At 40.3% G+C, this 17,808-nt stretch overlaps 1 protein-coding gene across 1 annotated transcript; it reads left to right on the plus strand.

The window, feature by feature from the left end:
- The first annotated feature begins 668 nt into the window (after positions 1-668).
- Positions 669-17,649, plus strand: LOC134620045 (uncharacterized). Its single transcript, XM_063465943.1, has 10 exons — positions 669-877; positions 2,199-2,344; positions 7,733-7,814; positions 8,051-8,186; positions 8,519-8,721; positions 8,865-9,001; positions 9,166-9,307; positions 9,401-9,682; positions 10,040-15,533; positions 16,303-17,649. The coding sequence occupies exons 1-10, from the start codon at positions 752-754 to the stop codon at positions 16,317-16,319; spliced, it is 6,765 nt and encodes a 2,254-aa protein (XP_063322013.1). The 5' UTR covers positions 669-751; the 3' UTR covers positions 16,320-17,649.
- Positions 17,650-17,808: the final 159 nt, after the last annotated feature.

Raw genomic sequence — 17,808 nt, forward strand, 5'->3', positions numbered from 1 at the left:
ACGTGTGTATATATCTCTTTTAATGTTACAGCCATTGTTGACTTTAAATATTTACATAATGCTCAGCAGGGTGATCTAAAATAATGCAATTAATGTGCAAAGCCAAAGCTTCAAAGTAAATAGTATGGAGTATAAAGTGCAATAACTGCATCTGAAAAATCTGGAGTGTGTGGAAATACTGAAATAATCATATTTCGGGTGGGGGGATGTGCCACCTCACGCCCCCCTTCTAGACACGCCCCTGACTAATCTTTTAAAAAATGTCAAATTGTATCATTGTATATTGAAATTATAATTATTTTACTTTGTATATTTTACATTGTTTTCTATTGTTGTATAGTAGTAATGGGACTAATAAATGCTATCATATCTTATGATGTGTAAAGATTTGTATATGAGCAAAACTTAAGTTAGACCAGTTCAAATGCACAATGATTTTTTCCAAGCTTATAAATGAGACGTGAACGCAAATATTAAGTCATTAACACGCCGTGTTTGTGTTCGCCATGTGGTTTGTGGCGCATGTAATGGTGTTCTGGTAACACCGTAATTACCGGGAGGATAGCGTAACTGGGCGTCTATAAATTATCATAGGCATCCCGCCCTCCCATCGGCTCGTGCTGGTTTAGTAAATGAGCGCGTCACTTCACGCTCCCGGTATCCAATCAGCGCTGTCAATGCAAGTCGTTGACCGTGGCGATGTATGTGTTGTGTGCTGGCTGCTGGCTACGAGCGAGGCTAGACAGGCAGTATGGCGGAGGAGAGCAGTGTGTACGAGTTAGAGGGTCTAGAAAAACAATTGCAGACTTTGTTTAGCTGCTACTCAAGCGATGAACTCCGAGGCGACAGCGAAGCGTTCTGCTTTGACTTTTGCAAGGTATGGAGCCGTAGCTGAAGTTAGCGGCGTGCTTGTTGTCAAAGATAAGCATATATGTTAGCCGACTCCCCTCCCCCAGAACTACTAGTTACACACGGCTAGCATTAGCGGCTAAGCCCGTTATCATTTAGCTAACTAGCAGTAGTCGCTTTAAAAACAAGCATATTTGCGTGACAAACAGCGTGTCAAGTAATCCGAGCCCGCATACACACGATTTTAGCAAAACTTGCGAGCCACTTAAGCAGTCATTTAGTGACAGTGCATGATTAATGCACCAGTTTTCAGGCTGACTTCGCTAATCGCCTGAGCCAGCTAGCCCAGAATTTGCTTGCAAGTTAGCATAGATTGTACGCTGAATGTTTACCAACTACCCGCTGGTCAGGATTTTGCACGATTACAGTACGTTTTGGCAGCTATTACGCTGAAATTGGGTTAATATTTGTTACCCTGTGCTGTCGGGCGTTTGTTTTACAGCCCACTTTTCGATATGTCACAGCAGTGGGAAAACAAGTCCTGCCATCACTAAATGGTCTCACAGTGGTCTCTCATGCAAAAGCGCATTGGAATGGCAGTAACTAATAACGCTGCACTGTTAACAACAGAGAGATGAATTCATGTTTGCCCAATTACTGACACTAGAAATAGCCAGGTGTACTACTTCCTGTTGACAAATCCCAGCTGTAAGCCATCCAAACTTTAAAAGTAAGCATTAAACGCGTGACGCATCAGCATTTATAATTTGACTTGATTTCTTTGGAGCTGAAGTTGGGGTGCTAGAGCTTGGGAGTATAACAAAATGAGAAGTAATTATTGCACCAGATATTTTAAAATAATATCACACATGGTATTGAGTTTGTTGTTCATAAAGAAGGTGCCAGACTCGGGCTGTCATGCTTTGCTAACATGGTTACATTTAGCTTAGTAGGGAACTAATTGTTGCAGTTGGATGAGGGCCTAAACTAAACACTGGCTGAGGGTTAACACTTTACTGTGTTCCACGGGAGATGAGCTGGATCTCCACCATTAGAGGGCAACATAAGGGCGTTAGGATGTCATAGGTCAACTGTAAACAGATATTGTTTCGTGATGGGCCTGTAGTACATGTTCAAGTAAAAATAATTTAGGCAGCTGTCCAAAACACACAGATCTAAAGTATAACATGATATAAACAGATCCTTGTAATTGAGTGCGATTAGAAGCATCAGCAGTGTACTTGTGTTTGCACTCAAAACCTTTAAAAATGCCACATCCATAGAGATGCTGTGCGATTGCACTTTGTATTGTACTTTCGTTTTAGATGTGTTTGTTTTTGTCTTTGCAGCTGGTGGAGGAGTACGCCTCTCGCTGGCAGGTGCCCCTGCCTCAGCTCAGGATCCTTGAGATTGCTCTCTGCTATTTTGCTCGAGCCTCATCCTTCTTCACGTCAAACTGTGATCACGTGCTCCGCACAGTCAGTAGCCTGGCTTTGTAAGTACCCAGTCCTCCCTAAAAAAGTTGCTTTCAGCCTTTGCTGATCTAGATAGCTCCCACAGATTTGCTGTGATTTTCAGTTGTTTCCAGGCTGAAGTTTTCTTGTTATAAGTAGTCTGGATTATTTATAAGTGCTGTTGTCGCTCGTACTTACAGTATAAGTCAGGTGAAAGCAGCACCTTTGTTTCCCAAACATCCCTCTACTCTGGATAGTTTTGCTTGTAATGTAGACAAAGCCAGACACACATAGTTGGACAGCAAAGTTGAATTGTTTATTAATGACACAGCTGCTTTTAAATCTGTTTGCAGAGGCTAAACCAGTTGAGTTATTTCTGTGACTTCCAAAGAGCAGTGAAATGCAACGCTGTAACCATAGTGTCAGCTGTGGAGGTGATCAAATTAGGGACGTGCGGGCTAGTCAGACAGATAAAATATTCCAGCCTTTGGCAGTCAGCATCGGAAGTGGTAATTGGCTAAACTAGTTATTTATGTGCACCACCAGTTAACTGTTGTTCCTGAGACATTACGCAGTCATTCAGCATCGCTAGTGATGACACTCTCTCTGTGACAAATAGGGCTGTGCGATCTGACGAACTGTATCGGATGACAATATTAAAACGTCTATTGATTATTTCGTGCACAGTGTTTCCTGCAATATTTTTTCATCACCTCAGATCACAGTTTGCAATAGTCACAGTGGCATCACAGAAAGACCAGCCAAAACAAATGCAGGAGCTCATTCCTAAAAGAGGGGCTGCCTCTGTAGCATGGGCATGGTGCGGTTATGAAAAGTCTGACACGGAGCAGAAAACCCATCCCTACCACAGAAACAATCCCCTTCTACCACCTATGCAACAATCATGTGAAAGAGTATGGAGAATTTACAAATGAGAAGAAAAAAAGATCTGCCAGGTGCTCAAAATAAACCTCATACGCAAACTCTAGAACAGGCTTTTCTCTGCAGTACGCCATATAATAAAGACTCATAAATATACTAGTGGCCAAATATATGTTTTCATACATTGGTCAGAGTACACGACGCCCAGCCGAAAACACTTCACCCAAGTAGAGTTGCCTCGTTTATATTGCGCGTCAGACCAAAGTATTGGAGGAAATTTGCAATGTAGCATACCACGTTGCGCCAACAGATATGTGGATGAGCCGAACAGCACATCCTTGTATGAGCTTAATGGAGCACGTCATTTAAGACTGCACACTCTTCAGTCGATGTTCGCAGACAGGCTAGTTTCCTGATGACCATACAAGACCAGTAATGATAGCCGGGCAGCCTCAGGAGGAAGCTTTTGCGTGACTGCGTGGGGTCATTTAGTTTGTGTCACTAAGGGATAGCGCCTCGTAATTTATTACATTTTTGATTGTAAAATTTAAATGTAAAAAACCCCAAAAGAAATAGTACTTTCAGTTTGGTGATTAAATAAACCAGTGACTTGATTTACGGAAAATACACTATGTTGTGATATACACTGTTATGGGGATAAGAAATCACTTATATCAGGACATGTGATTTTGGTCTTATCAGTACAACCAAGATGGAAAGTAAGAAAGCTAACAGCAGCTTTGTGCTAATGCAGCTCTGCATGACTTCTATCTAGAAATTTGTCGTTGGATCTCGGCTGTATTGGCTTAAACTGACATAATAAGCACTTGACCTGAGCAGTGTGTGACCACATTTTGCACAGGCGTGTGGTCTGCTGGTGCAGTGTTTGCTGCACTTGACAGACTAATTTCACATTGTGTGTGGGCAGTGTTTCACACAGTGCGAATTGTCACACATGATCATGAGTCATTAAAAATATAATCTAATCACTTCCTTTCATACTCAAAGGTTTGAAATGGCTCTAAAATACACAATAATTATTAGCTTCAGCCAGAGTGCTAACTTTTGATTGTTTCCTCAGGTTTTTTAATTAATTCTTTTTAGTTTTGGAGTAGTCAGTCCTTCTGATTGCTTTTTCTTCTCCTGCTTAAATAGCTAATAAATTAACTCAGTGCCATTTTCAAATGAAGGAAAAGAGACAAAATTAAGAGGCATAGTTGTTTTTAAATAATGATTAGAAGAGCACTGGTTTGTGCAAATGTAGCTGGAGCCCTGCTCATTTCCTATCCTCCTAGTGATCAAATATTGAAGGTGGACTGCTGCCATTTCTGTCTGGCTGCTGTAGACTTTTCTCAGCTTCTACTTTAAGAGAAACATTTTTAGACATAAATAATTGTTATCTCGTTAAACTGGCTTATGGCTTATTAGCCATAAGCCAGTTCCTTAATGATAGCTTGGCAGAAAAATAATATGGGTAATTGCTAATAGTTAAAAAGCAAAGGTTAATGTGTGCACAGGCCAAATTAACATTTAGGATAACTGTTTAATACTTCAGTATTGTTGAAATAGGAGCCTTACTGACCTCACAAAGTTCCTATTAAGACCAGGGTGTCAGTTTGCTGTTCCAAGTGTTCAGCTGCTAGTGAGGGAAGGGGCTGTGTGCCTGCCTGTCTAGTAAGGGTGTGAAACAGAGCCTCAAATGTTATCATGGTATTTCATAGGGCTCTTTGATATAATGATATATATCAGGTGACAATATGAAAACGTCTATCGTTTCATTTTACGCTATCGTTTGCTTCGTGGTGTCGCAAAATAAACTGTTTACGGCAATATTTTTTCCTCTTTTTGATGGTCACTGTAGTGGCTATATTAATTTCTTAAAGTTTTCTTTCTCTTATATTTAAAATAACCACACTACAGATGGATAAACAACTATTTTTACGCATTGTTGTTAGCAACAACGACGGTAAAGCCAGCGTGTAGCTCCGCCGTCTGCTTGTTTATTTTCCACATAAACCTTTCACAATAAAGCTGAAGGTCCTGTTGAGATTTTTCAAAATAAACTGAAATAATGACAAACAAGAGGACCAATCAAAACAAATCGAGGACCTTATTTCTAAATGAGAGACTACCACTGTAGCATGGACATGGTTTGGTTATGAAAAGTGTGACACGGAGCAGAAAACTGTACTAAGCAAATTATGCAGGAAACCGGTCCGCACCTCAGACTCAAACACGACACACCTCTTCTACCACCTACGCAAGAATCACGTGAAAAAGTATGGAGAGAGTTTACGGATGAGAAGCAAAAAAAGAGCCGTCAGGTGCTCAAAATAAACCTTAGACTCAAACGTTAAAACAGGCTTTTCCCCGCAGCACGCTGTGTAATAAATACTCACAAAGAAAATGGCGGCCGTTACAACTTATGTTGGTCAAAACACTCGACTCCAGGTACATAACGCCCAGCTGAAAAGACTTCATGCAAGTCGAGTTGCCCGAGATTTACAGAATTTACAGAAAATGTAAAATTTTTGTGATATATATCGTTGTTGGGAGGATAAAATTATTAGAATAATTATAATATTTCTTGAAATATAGAAAAAAAAAGCTGATATATAAAAATTGTTTTATTGCTACTCTCAGCTTGCAGGCGGTGGCATTTTTAAGTGTAAGTAAATAAAGGGCAATTTCCATCCTTCTCTTCCAATGAGCTTGCCATTGTTGACACACTGCCTAATTTGAAGTGTGACTCTATTGCCACTTGGTGACAGCAGCAGTATTACTGTGCAGTAGTAGAGACACAGCACAAGTCAAATGTAAGCATCAACGTAGCCTGGGTAGTGTTTTTAAGTAAAAGCATAAAAATAACTCCTTAACACTTACACTCAGCTGCTTAGAGCCCTGCTTTTCCACCATGTAGAGGCATCAATAATTTCCATTTTCTGTTTGCTCTTCCTGTCATATGTAGTGCAACTAGCATGTGCTCAAGTGATGCTCTGGAGTCAGCTGTTTACATTGGGTCATACCTTCTGCTAGTATCTTCTCCTTTGTAGTCTGATTGTAGTCAATAGCGTGTCTATTGATTTTTGCTTCAAGTGGCAAAATACATTTGTTGTTTTCACAGAAACAGTTTTCTTACATATTTTGCGAACTTGTGCTTTGTTGGAGGTTGTTGAAGTAACTCAATTTTCAGGTACGGAATTATGATCGGAGATTGACGCGCAGCTCTTGCTCTCAAACGTGCCTGGGCTAGTGTTGTTGTTATGCATAACGGGAGAAGATAAATTCATGATATTGCTATAGCAATACACAATATGGTATTCCTAGGTGTTATTATGGATGATGTGATATGGCACAGCCCTGAAGTTTGCAGCAATCCTGTGTGAAGTTGTCATTTGGAAGAGGCAAAGATGGCGCTGTTGGTATAAATAGTGTTGTAAATAACTGACTCTAATCTGACAACCCTACGTGATATCTATACTGCCTGTGGTACTTACGGTACATAAATACAGTTACCGCTGAGTTTTCAACATTTGGTATTGAAAGTTATCTGCTCTGGTGGCATCTCTATGCTCAACAAAGTCAAAATTAAATATATTGACACTAGGGATGTACCAATTTGATAACTCAGCCGGATGTGTTCAAAAGCTAGATTGGTAACAACAGGCTGATCTTTTCAGTTAACTGTTCAGTGTTTTACTACATCACACATCAGCAGCAGTGCACCAGCTGCTAGCTTGAGAGCAAATGTGGCATGGAGAAAGCTAACAGCAAAGGGTCGGCAGTTTGGCGTTTTCTGTGCGTTTGTAGTTTTTGAGGTATCCGTAACTGGTGAAGTAGGGTTGACATGACTAAAAAGCTCTCACAAAGATGATTTCCCTTTCGGCTTCTCGCACATTTTTTTTTTCACACTTATTCCCAACTAGTCTAACACTTGTTGGGAAGCTATTATCACCCTTCCAGTACCAAAGCATTGTAAGAATATAGGCTTATTACTGATCCAGTTGACAGTTAAAAAGTACCGCCAGACATCCATCTTAAATTGCTGAAAATGCTTTAATGTTTGCATAATAGTCTCAATTCCTCCTTTGAGTTGTTCAGCATTTCAGAAGCTGGCCTTGTGTAATAGGCTCTTGAAAATGCACATACATAACGTGACACGTTACACACTATTGATAAAAAAACATTAATTAAAAATTAGCCACATACATATGAAGTTAAAATACAGAAAATCCTTTGTAGTTCCTTAGTTTCAGTGTAGATGTCAGCATCTTAATTGTGGGTGTTTGGTGGCAGCTTTTATGGAAGTGAAGACAAATTGTTTTCATTGCTTATTTTTGCTCATAAGCAAATTTGCAAGCCAAAGAAAGCATTGACATGCTGCCAGTCACTGACCTAAATATATCCATCAACCCTTTATATTTCATCACGTCCCTCAATAACGGAGTTCCTTAGAGCCACACAGATAGCTAGTTTACTCGGAATATCCAGATTTAAGTTTTAAAGTAGCTTGGAAATGAGCATTTATTCCTTTGATCTCTCCACAGGAGTGTTTTTGAGTTGCTGCTTTTCTTTGACCAGAACGACTTCTATCAGGGGCCACTGAAACACTTTACTGATACATTCCAGGTGAGAATAAAGAGCTTATTATCTTCCCAATAGAACAGTGAATGCATGCTTGTCGAATCTGATTATGTTCATTATCATTCATTTCACTGCATATGTTATTGTCAGGGCACTCCACCATTTGGGCTAGACCTTTGCTGCTGTACCTAAAAGTTATTTTGTGGTCCCATCTTTTATGTACTCTGTGACACGATAGCACAATTAAGACACTTTTGTGTTTTTTCTTTATTCTCCTCCAGGAATGTTATTTGGCTCTTACAAAGCATCAGAATGTTCACTTACTTCAGGTGGAGCGTTTGGTTCAGGGCGGCGGGCCTTGGGCCAACCCGACCGTACAGGCAATCCTCAGCGAGTCCAGTTTACCTCAGAATGACGGTCAGTGATGTAATTATTATTTGTAGAAATGCTAATACTGGAGTAACTGTAACACACCAGCTAACTTTAAATTTTAATCAGCTGTCTTTTAGAAATTAAAAGAAAAATGTATAATACCAGAGTTTGTTTTTTTTAAATTAATAATAATTTCTCATGTTCTGTGAGAAATCAACCATTTCATTTGCTGAATGGAGGAAAATTAGGCTTCTGCTCCTCCAGAGGCCATTGTAAATTCTTAATGCTGTCTGCAGGTTATCTAACATAAAACTGTGTTATCACTGGTTGTTCTCGTACAAAGTAAAACTCTCTGTTCTGACTTGGCTTTCCTTCAGTGGATGGATACATCAGCTCTGAGCTGCCAGTGTTCTTTGAGCTTCGCGTGCGCTACCTTTTATACTGTGAGCGTATCGCTGAGGCTATGGCCCTGGCTAAGTGTTGTGCTCGGCATCCCAACACAGGACAACACTTGTTCTTCCTCCAGGTCTACCTCACGTGGCTTTACAAAAGTTCACAGCATGACTGTCTACATAAAGAGGTAGTAATAAAATAATAAAATACAGAGTGCAGTAATAAAAGACTTTTTCCTTCCGTGTAAACTTACTCTGTGGACATGCTTGTATTATATACGTCTTTACTAAGACTTGCCTGAACTAGAAGTCATTTTCCAATGTTTTTTAGGTTGCGGATCTTAATGGTAAAAATGCAGTGCACATCATCTGTAACTTGGAGTTTGAAGAAAAGGATGAGTTACTGTTAGCTCTCGTCACAGCCTTTCTGTCCCAGCAGCTCTGGAGGGGAGATATGTACTATTTGTGGTAAGTAAACTTAGAATAAATTTTAAAAAGTTATCTGTTTATAAATGCTAAGTGAGGGCTGTTCTACAAATATTACAGAAGGGGAGGTATTTTTAGTGCAATGTTTACATCCCTTCAGCTTATTATCAAGAACAGCTTTTACTTCTTTCTCCCCCCCTTTGCAGCGATCTTGTGTTCTTGTGGACTAAACTTCATACTCGGTTGAACACATCCAAGCAAGTTCTTCTAGAGGAGACTCGCCAGCTGATGCTGTCTGCCACTAATGTCAACTCGATCTTCCCATTCATCAGATCCATACTGCAAGAAGTTAGACCATATAATAACATGTTAACTATAATAATAATATATATATATATTCATGGAGATGAATATTTAACTCCTTTGTTTATATCTCATTAGGTCAGAGAAGATGGTATCCAGTTTTGTGTGGAGCTCTGTGCTAATGCACTGAAGTCTTGTCTTCCCTGTGATACCCTCACGAAATCACTAATCTACAAAACCATCGCCGGCCTGCTACACAATGATCTGGAGGTATGCCGGGCGTGTGCTCTTCTCGTCTTCTTCTTGGAGCGCACTGTTGAGTCCTACAAAATGGTCTACCTTCTTTACATGCATCCTGATCAAGAGTACGACGCAGAGTACAGCTCTATTGGAAATAATGTTCGCTTTGAAACGCTGCAGGTTGGACATCTTTTTTTGTGTATATATTAACAGACTGAAGTTTATTTTAAGAAAAGTAAAGTGTTAGTAGTATAGACATTTCACTTGTGGAAAAAAATATGATATTGCTATATCTTATAAACTCGCACTGTTCTGTCTCTTCTTCCTACTGTATGGATTTCTATTTGTTGTCATAAGAGCTAGCTAGAAGAAGAAATCCTTGTCTTGCTCCAGTAGTTGAATGGTTTGCAAATAGCTAAGTGGTTAAAATACAAGTCTACAAATTTCTAAATCACAATGTCAGATGTGGTAATCAGAAAATTCTCCACGTATGTAGAAATGGTGCTAAAAGACTTCATACTTCTGTTCTCTTCTCAGGTCTTGAAGAAGGATCTGTATTTTGATCCAGAGTTTTGGAACCTCATTGCTTTGAGGACCAACTGTTTGAAGCTGATGAATGAGAAAGTGGTTAGTGCTGCTCTTGAAGAAATCATGGAGGACAAATGGATTTCAAACTACTGCACCAAAGACTCTGCTTTCCGATCAAGTGTGTTGGCATGTCAGAAAGGAAGTAAAAGTGTACTTCAAGCACAAGCTAAAAAGCGGCATCATAAAGAGGATACGAATGCTGCATCGAAAAGACTAAGGATGGGCACAGGAAAAACACCAGTAAATGTTGATCACAGTGCAAAGAAGAAGGGCAACCAGGGGTCAAGACCTTTGAAGGAAAGATCTGCTGAACCTTTGAGGCGCTCATTTTGGCAGCTAGACAGAATACGGGACAGTGTAGGCCAAGCATACGAACAACATAGACGCATTACACGGTTGTCTGAAAAGAATCTCCCAAAACGGAGAATTAGAAAACCAAAGTGGCTCCTAGAAGACTCAGGAACTCTTGAAGAGAACGTTCCCCTGAAGGTCAAAAGGCATGGGTTAAAACATGACAGGCACCATCGATCATCTCTCAGATCAGAAACGGGTCATATCAGGAACCATGCCAAACACAGGTCTTCAGTGAACCCTCAGTTAAATGAAAGTGAAGACATTAAATACCAGAAAGGTTTTTCTTTGGATTGTCCTAAACCAGATTCTCCTCCACAAGTAATTCTGGAACTTTCCCTACCAGACAATGAACTTGTGGGTACGTTCAATGAAGATGTTTGCAACCGAAAGAGAGGGTTCCCACAAGTGCTTCTTTACAAACCTACTGTGAAGCTTCCTGCAACATCACAACCCGTCAAGACTGTGCATCGTAACAAGGTGATTCTCAGAGCACGGGATCCATCTATATTTGTCCAGCAGTTACATTGTTATGCAAGGCGGCAAAAAGGAAAAGGTAATGGGCTGAATATTCACAGCTCAGTATCCACAATCACACGGTCATCTGTGCACGGTAGCCCTCCAAAAGATCCGCTCTGTGGAGAACCTGCCACTGAGATGAAGGATGGAATTGGCTCTCCAACAGCAGCAGCAGTTAAACATAGAGGGTCCTCAGTTGGAGAAATTCAGACTTCTGTCTCAGGAAAGATATCTTCAGTAAGAGAGCTCTCTGAGAAGTCAGCTTCTGAAATACGAGATACCACAGTGTCTTCAGCAGCAACAGAAATTCCAAGTTTAGATGAAATCCCTGAAGTTTCCACCATTGCTTCAGCAGAAGAGGCCTGTGAAGAGCCCACTGTTGAAATGAAAGTTACTATTGCCTCAAAATCCACGGTTTTAGGCAAAGCTCCAACAGCAAAAGATTTCTCAAAAGCTGAAGTTTCTCAGACTTTAACATCAGGGAAAAAGAAAGTTACTGACAAAGTCCACCCAGTTTCCAATAAAGGGATTGCTTCCAAGTCTAGGACTGCTGATCGTGCACAGTCACAGTGTGAAGATGGAGAACAAGAACTTAACTCTTTCCAGACCGAGAGTGAAGAAGGCAAAAGCGATGTTTCTGCGATAGATCTCACAACGGTTTCACCTAAAGACTCAAGAGGACATGTGCCTTGTAAAAGTGACTCAAGTCGGGGAAGAAATGAAGCCGCTCTAAGGAAGTTAACCAAAACTGAGGCTTCACGTACAGACCATGACAGTATAAGTGACATATCTTCGCTAACGCTAGTAACAGAAATGGTGACTGATCTTCCCCCTGGGCACCTTACTCAAGACCTGGAGAATGACAAAGAGCGAACTCCAACCAATAGTGCCTCCAAAGACTCTAGAGTTGGAAGTAAACCTAAAAATCCTCAAAATATACGGACTACCTCCAGCTTCTCTTTACAAGAACAGGAGGCCTTGGAAGTTGATGGGACAGTGCAAACTCAGGATGGCAGTTTAGATACATGGGAGAACAGTGACCTTATGGAAATGCCACAAGAATCGGAGGAATCCAAGTTAGAGTACTGTTGTACCTTCTGCAAAAAGGATTTCAAGGGAACTCGTGTTGTGGCACATGCAATGTTCCATTATCGTAAAGATGAGTGCATGTTCTGTGGGAAAGTGTTCACAGATGACCTCCTGGCCATGATGCACCTGTCTGATCATATAGAGAAGCTAAAGAGGATTAAAGCCGAAGAAAATGGGGTGCCTGACACCAAAGATGTCTCAACACCTAAAACCAAAGCTAAGATGGCAAACACATCTTCTGGGAGTCAGAGTAAGGGGAGACTAAGGAAATCAGCTGCCTGTCCTAAATCAGTAAGCCCACCACCTGAAAGCAGAAAATTAAGATCCAATGACAAGCCTGCGGATGGTTCATCTTCACAAGAGAAACATAACACGTCTAAGCACCTTAATAGTAAAAGTCCTGTTCACAAAGTAAATGGGCATATCGACAAAAAGAAGGAATTTAACAGACAGAAAAAGGATGTGGAAGCTAAGCAGGTACTTGAACAAGATGCAGATATAGGCTCTTCTGCAGCAGACAAAGAGTTGGCCTGTTCCACAGAAGATAAATTGAAGGTGAAAGCTACAAAACAAATTTGGAAAGTTGTTACAGAAAAAAATACAGAGCCACAAGAGAAAATTAGCTGTCCCGCAGATGGATGCTCTTTTTTTACCGACATTTCAAAGAACCGTGTTGCACTTCTATACCATGCACTCGATGATCACTACGGTGAGCTGAAACCTTTAGAACTGGCATTCCGTGTCGGAAACAATAAATGTAGTATTTGCATGAGGGTTTTATGGAGTTTCGAACATTTTCAACACCATGTTGAAAGACACAGATGGAGTCCAAGGCATCCTTGCCTTCATCAGGGTTGTACTGCCAGGTTCAAAAGCGGAATGGAAATGAGACGCCATGCCAGGAAGCACAGTCCACTGCAGGCAGTGTGCTGCCTCCCTGGATGCTCTCATTTATTTATTTGTCTTTGGGCACTGAACCTTCATGAAAGAGAACACTATGCTTCAAAATCTACTAATTCAGACAAAAACACAAATGCACAAACAGGCGACAAACTTGATGATGCATCAGCTGGGAGGCGGCAGCAGAGTTTGCCAGATACTCTCACCGCTGCAAAGAAGACAGAGAATGTGAAGACTGCTCTAAAGTTACGAGAACAGGCAAGTCAAGAGTTGTCGGTAAGAAAACAAGATAAAGCTGCTCCTCTCACCATCAGCAGATCGTCTTTGATAAAACAGAAGTTGAAAAAGAAAAATGAGAACAAGAATTCAAATGTATTGAAGAGTCTTTCCAACAAGGACACCTCTGCACAGCCTACTGATTCAAGTAATAGATTAAGGCATAATTTGAGAAAAGGGCAAGTAACAAGTACAACCCTGATGGCTCCCAAATTTCACAAAGTTATCTCATCATCATTGTTAAAACACAGCAGCAAAGTGAGGCATAACCCGAAGAAGAAAAAACAAATCAAAGTAAACACAAAAGGTCCTAAAAGAAGAGGTCGACCACCCAAGTTAAATAATGCAATGGATGATGAAAAGATTAGCGCTGGTCAAAAAGGTGAAATGGTGAAAGAAAAAACTGCTCTGGCCAAGGCTCAGAAGAGCCCTGCCCAGCTTCGAGAGAAAGCTGTCAGTGCAATGGAGAGTAACAAGCTAAATAAAGAGAAAAGTCAGCAGGTCCAAGATGGAGGCGAACGTAGAGCCATGTCAACCAGCAAATCGAAGAAATCGGTGGGCAAGGAGATCAGAAGGAATCATGTCCAACTAAAGTCTTCATCATTTAACAGTTCAAAACCATCAGGCATCACCAACTCTGGAATTAAAAAATACAGGTCACTAAGAAGATGGGTTAAAATTAAAAATCATTCTGCACCTTCAGATCTCAAGAAGGCAAAGAAGATTGCAAACAGTAACAACAATGAGACTTTGAAGAAAAACCCAAAACCTGTCATCGAATCAGCCTTAAAAAGCCATGCCACATCCAAATCTGCTGTCCCACAAGTCGAGGCCAAAGGAGCCGCAGTAAAAGGTTTTGCTGATGATGAAGTAAAAGTAAAGGTGGAAAACAAAGACTTGACTAAAAAGGTTTCTGGTGACTCAGAGCTTTCTGTCCCAGCTCCCTGCTTAAATGTACCTCCCACCACTGAGAAGGCACAGAAGTTAAAAACAGAGGAAAAGTCAAAGAAATCACTTGTTAAAAAAGAAGACAAAAAAACAAGGACTGCTTCCTCAGACTCGAACAAGGAAAAGAAGCACAAGATAGTAAATGATGAAGTCAACAAGGAGACTGTCAGGAGGGATTCCCAGACTAGAGAACAAGCCTTAATACAAACTGTTAAGCCTAAATCGGATGTCCCACACGTTGAGGCCAGAGCAGCAGAAAGTTCTGCTGATGAGGGGAAGGTGAAGGTGAAAAACACAGATGCGACACACAATGGCTCCTGTGACTCTGTGCCAGCTAACGGCTCAGATGTTCAACCCACACTGCAGAAAGTGCAGAAACTAAAAAGGGAGAAAAGGTCAAAGAAATCACTAGCAACAGAAGAAGGGAAGACTACTCGAACTGCTTCTTCACACTCAGGCAAGGTAAATAAGAAGCACAAAAATATTAACAAAAGGGGGGACAAAAAGTCTTTCAAGGCAGATCGCAGCAAAATGTCTAAAGAGAAAAAGACGGCAAAGTTAAAATGCATTCGGCAAAAGGGCGACTCAGCAGAATCTGCTTCTGTTGACGAGGATGGAAAAGGAAAGGAAGAAGACTCAGGTGCAACTTTAGACAGCTCAGTTTCCTTCACACCTGCTGCTACTTCTGACATCCTAAATGAAAAGACTTGTCTGCCTGCTGTGCCTGAAGGAAGCATGCCGAAGGTAACAAATAAGGAAAAATCCCAGAAAAAGAAAGCCCTAGACCCCAGTAAAGCAGATAAGAAGCGAAAGCGTGTTCAGAAAGATGACGCAAAGACTGTGAAGAAACATCGCAAAGATAATGCGGCTCAGTCAGCATCTAAGAAGCCTGCAAAGTCTAAATCTGAAGTGCAACCGCTCGCTGAGGCCAAAGCGATGACTGAAGGGAGCCCAGTGGGTGATCGAGAGAAACCTTCTGCAGAAACAGCACAGGCTACAAATACTGGACCTGGATACTCTGTGATAACAAATGGACAGATGTCAGGTGACGCTGAAGACACGAAATCCTCGGTGTGCAAGGACACTCTTGCAGAGTACAGCAAAAAGCCGTACATGCGTCTGCCGCCTACAGCATACCTGGATGAGAAGTACATCACCATGCCAAAACGAAGGAAGGATGCGTCGTCTGTCCCGGCGTCTCAGACGAGCAACGATTTAGAGCAGGCCTGTTTGACATCAGCCGTGCAGAGACAACGATGTGCCAACTGTTTCGCCACTTTCAACAGTGTCGAGGAACTGCAGAGTCATCGCCAGCTGCAGAAGTGCTCAGACCTCTTTGGATTTGACTCCGATGACGAGGGTGAGTAAGCTGTCTTGGCTACTGATGGAAATCATACTCATAAGTTTCTATGCAATACATAGTGGTCCAAATCAGTAAAAAATGGTGAAAGAGAAACATGCTTTTCAGTGCGGAAGTTTATAAACAGTCTGTGCACAGTCATAACAGTCAGCTGCACATACAGACAAGTGTTTAAAGAGGAGAACAAATGAGTTTCTTGTCTATCTAAATGGTATAATTGAAAAGAGGTGCTGTTAGTGTTCTAACAATGTTTCTTGTGTTTTATTGATGCGGGAAGTTCAAATATGTGAATTTATTTCCAATCTTGAAAAGTAAGGAGATATAGTTCTGAGATTTAAAAAAAACAAACAAACAAAAAACCACAGGCTTTGTAAAATAAATTTCCTAGTCTTTTTCTTTTAACTTTAAAAAAAAAAAAAAATTAAGACTTAAAATATTTGCATTAGTAGGGACAGCTGTAGACATTTGCTGTCCAGTAGTCTTCACATCAGCTTAATGAAGTCCCTTAACTGGACATCTTTTAGCATAGTCTGTGGTCCAAATACAAGACACACCCATCCTCTCCAGCAGCTGATTTTTAAAGATTTTAAATATATATATTTTGTGGCTTTTTTCCCAAGGCTTATTTAAACTGAGTCATTTAAAAAAAAAGAGCTGCATGCTGCTTTATGTAGTTATTGTAAGGCCAGGATGTTGTAACATAACATTATTTTATGATTCTAACATAATTTTCTCTCTCGTTTTTTTTCCCCCTCTTTGTAACTTTAAGGCATCGTGTTTAATTGAAGTGAAAAGAACTGAGGCTTCGGATACAACACCTGTGGACCTACATGGAGCCCAAGGATGGATTTTACCTCAGCAGTTTAGTGCACTCTGAACGGCTTGCTTGTTACTCTGTGCAAAGACTCGTGCATCTGGAGACGCACAGCAAGAACTCAAAGGCTTACTGGATTTCTGCTGTGGGGTGTTTATAAAGAGTAAGGCCCGAGAGCAGCCTGATCTAATAGCCAATCAGTGCAAACAGCTACTGAACTGAATCCCAGTCAGTTTGTGAGAAGGACAGATACTGAAGTGCCTGCTCTGGAATTGCCATGCTGTTTTCCAGCTGTTATACCTGGTTTGGACGCTAAGCATTGTGGGTTAAAGACTGGACTGTTGAAAGCTGTGAAAAAACAAATAAACTGACAAGGCTGTTGCTGTAATAAGGATACATATTTTTCACAGTAAGCCATAAAATATTCTTTGCTTTTTGCACTCTTTTCATAAAATTTCTCAGTTAATTTGTTCCACCTTTGACTGGTAGTGGTGGGAATATACAGTGAAAGAATCCTTTGCAAGTTCATGCTGATTTAACATGCTAATTTAGACCGAGTCTAAACTCTAAAGTTGTAAGATTGCGGTATCAAAGTCCTCTTTGAGAAGTTTTTATCGAATATTTCTTGTTTAAATACTAATTGTATTTCTTATTAAACAAATGTGGTTGATTAGGTCTAAGCTGCTTGTCCTTACCATAAGCAACCAGTAGGAGTCAGTGCTCACCAATCTCTTAATAAGTTAACAGTTTTGTTTTGGGGGTTTTTTGGCAGTGAATTCAATATTCTTTGCTCTTTTTGCATAAAAAGCTGCTCCTGTTCTTTAACACTGTATGATATAAAGAAAGTGCTTAATTTTCAATCATATCTGGAAAACTGAACCAAGCAATAACTGAAAACCACCAAAATTTGCCAGTATCCCACTAATTTATTGCTGGATTTGGTTCTTTATCATCGTTTGTTTTTAATTCCCTGACAGTTCAGGAACTGACCCTCTGGCTTCTATTTAATCATGTAATCTTTTTTTTTTTTTTTTTTTTTAAACCATAGAGACACTTTTGATTTCTTTATTAGGATGAATCTTCTCCTTCAGAGAGAAACATAAGCGGCAGGAATAAACAGTTTAAAGTGTTACTGGGAGGCCAAACCAGTCTTTTCACAAGCAGCAGCAGGTTATATTTATTTATGTTTTATTTTCTATCTTTTGTAAATATTTGAAGAGTTTCAATGGCTAATTATATAAGGGGATGTTGGAGCTGGGTTTATATTTTGTTCTTGAAGAAAAAAAATAAAACTTATTTCAAATGGCGTTGATTCTGCTGGTCTAATATATGTGAGACATACTGCCTTTAAATTAGAGGAAAGAACTGCTTACTCCATAATTATGAAATGAAATACTTTACTGCTCTGGATAAAAATATGACACAGACGGTAAAGAAAATATTACATTATGTCCTGAATAG

Source organism: Pelmatolapia mariae, linkage group LG23 (assembly GCF_036321145.2).
Source record: "Pelmatolapia mariae isolate MD_Pm_ZW linkage group LG23, Pm_UMD_F_2, whole genome shotgun sequence".
Lineage (NCBI taxonomy): Eukaryota > Metazoa > Chordata > Actinopteri > Cichliformes > Cichlidae > Pelmatolapia > Pelmatolapia mariae.

Bases quoted from the DNA above. Each gene is read 5' to 3' on its own strand.
- LOC134620045 (XM_063465943.1), top strand. From the start codon at position 752: ATGGCGGAGGAGAGCAGTGTGTACGAGTTAGAGGGTCTAGAAAAACAA. The intron at 9,002-9,165 runs GTAAGTAAACTT...CCCCCTTTGCAG, and splicing joins GGAGATATGTACTATTTGTG to CGATCTTGTGTTCTTGTGGA. The intron at 9,683-10,039 runs GTTGGACATCTT...TTCTCTTCTCAG, and splicing joins TTCGCTTTGAAACGCTGCAG to GTCTTGAAGAAGGATCTGTA.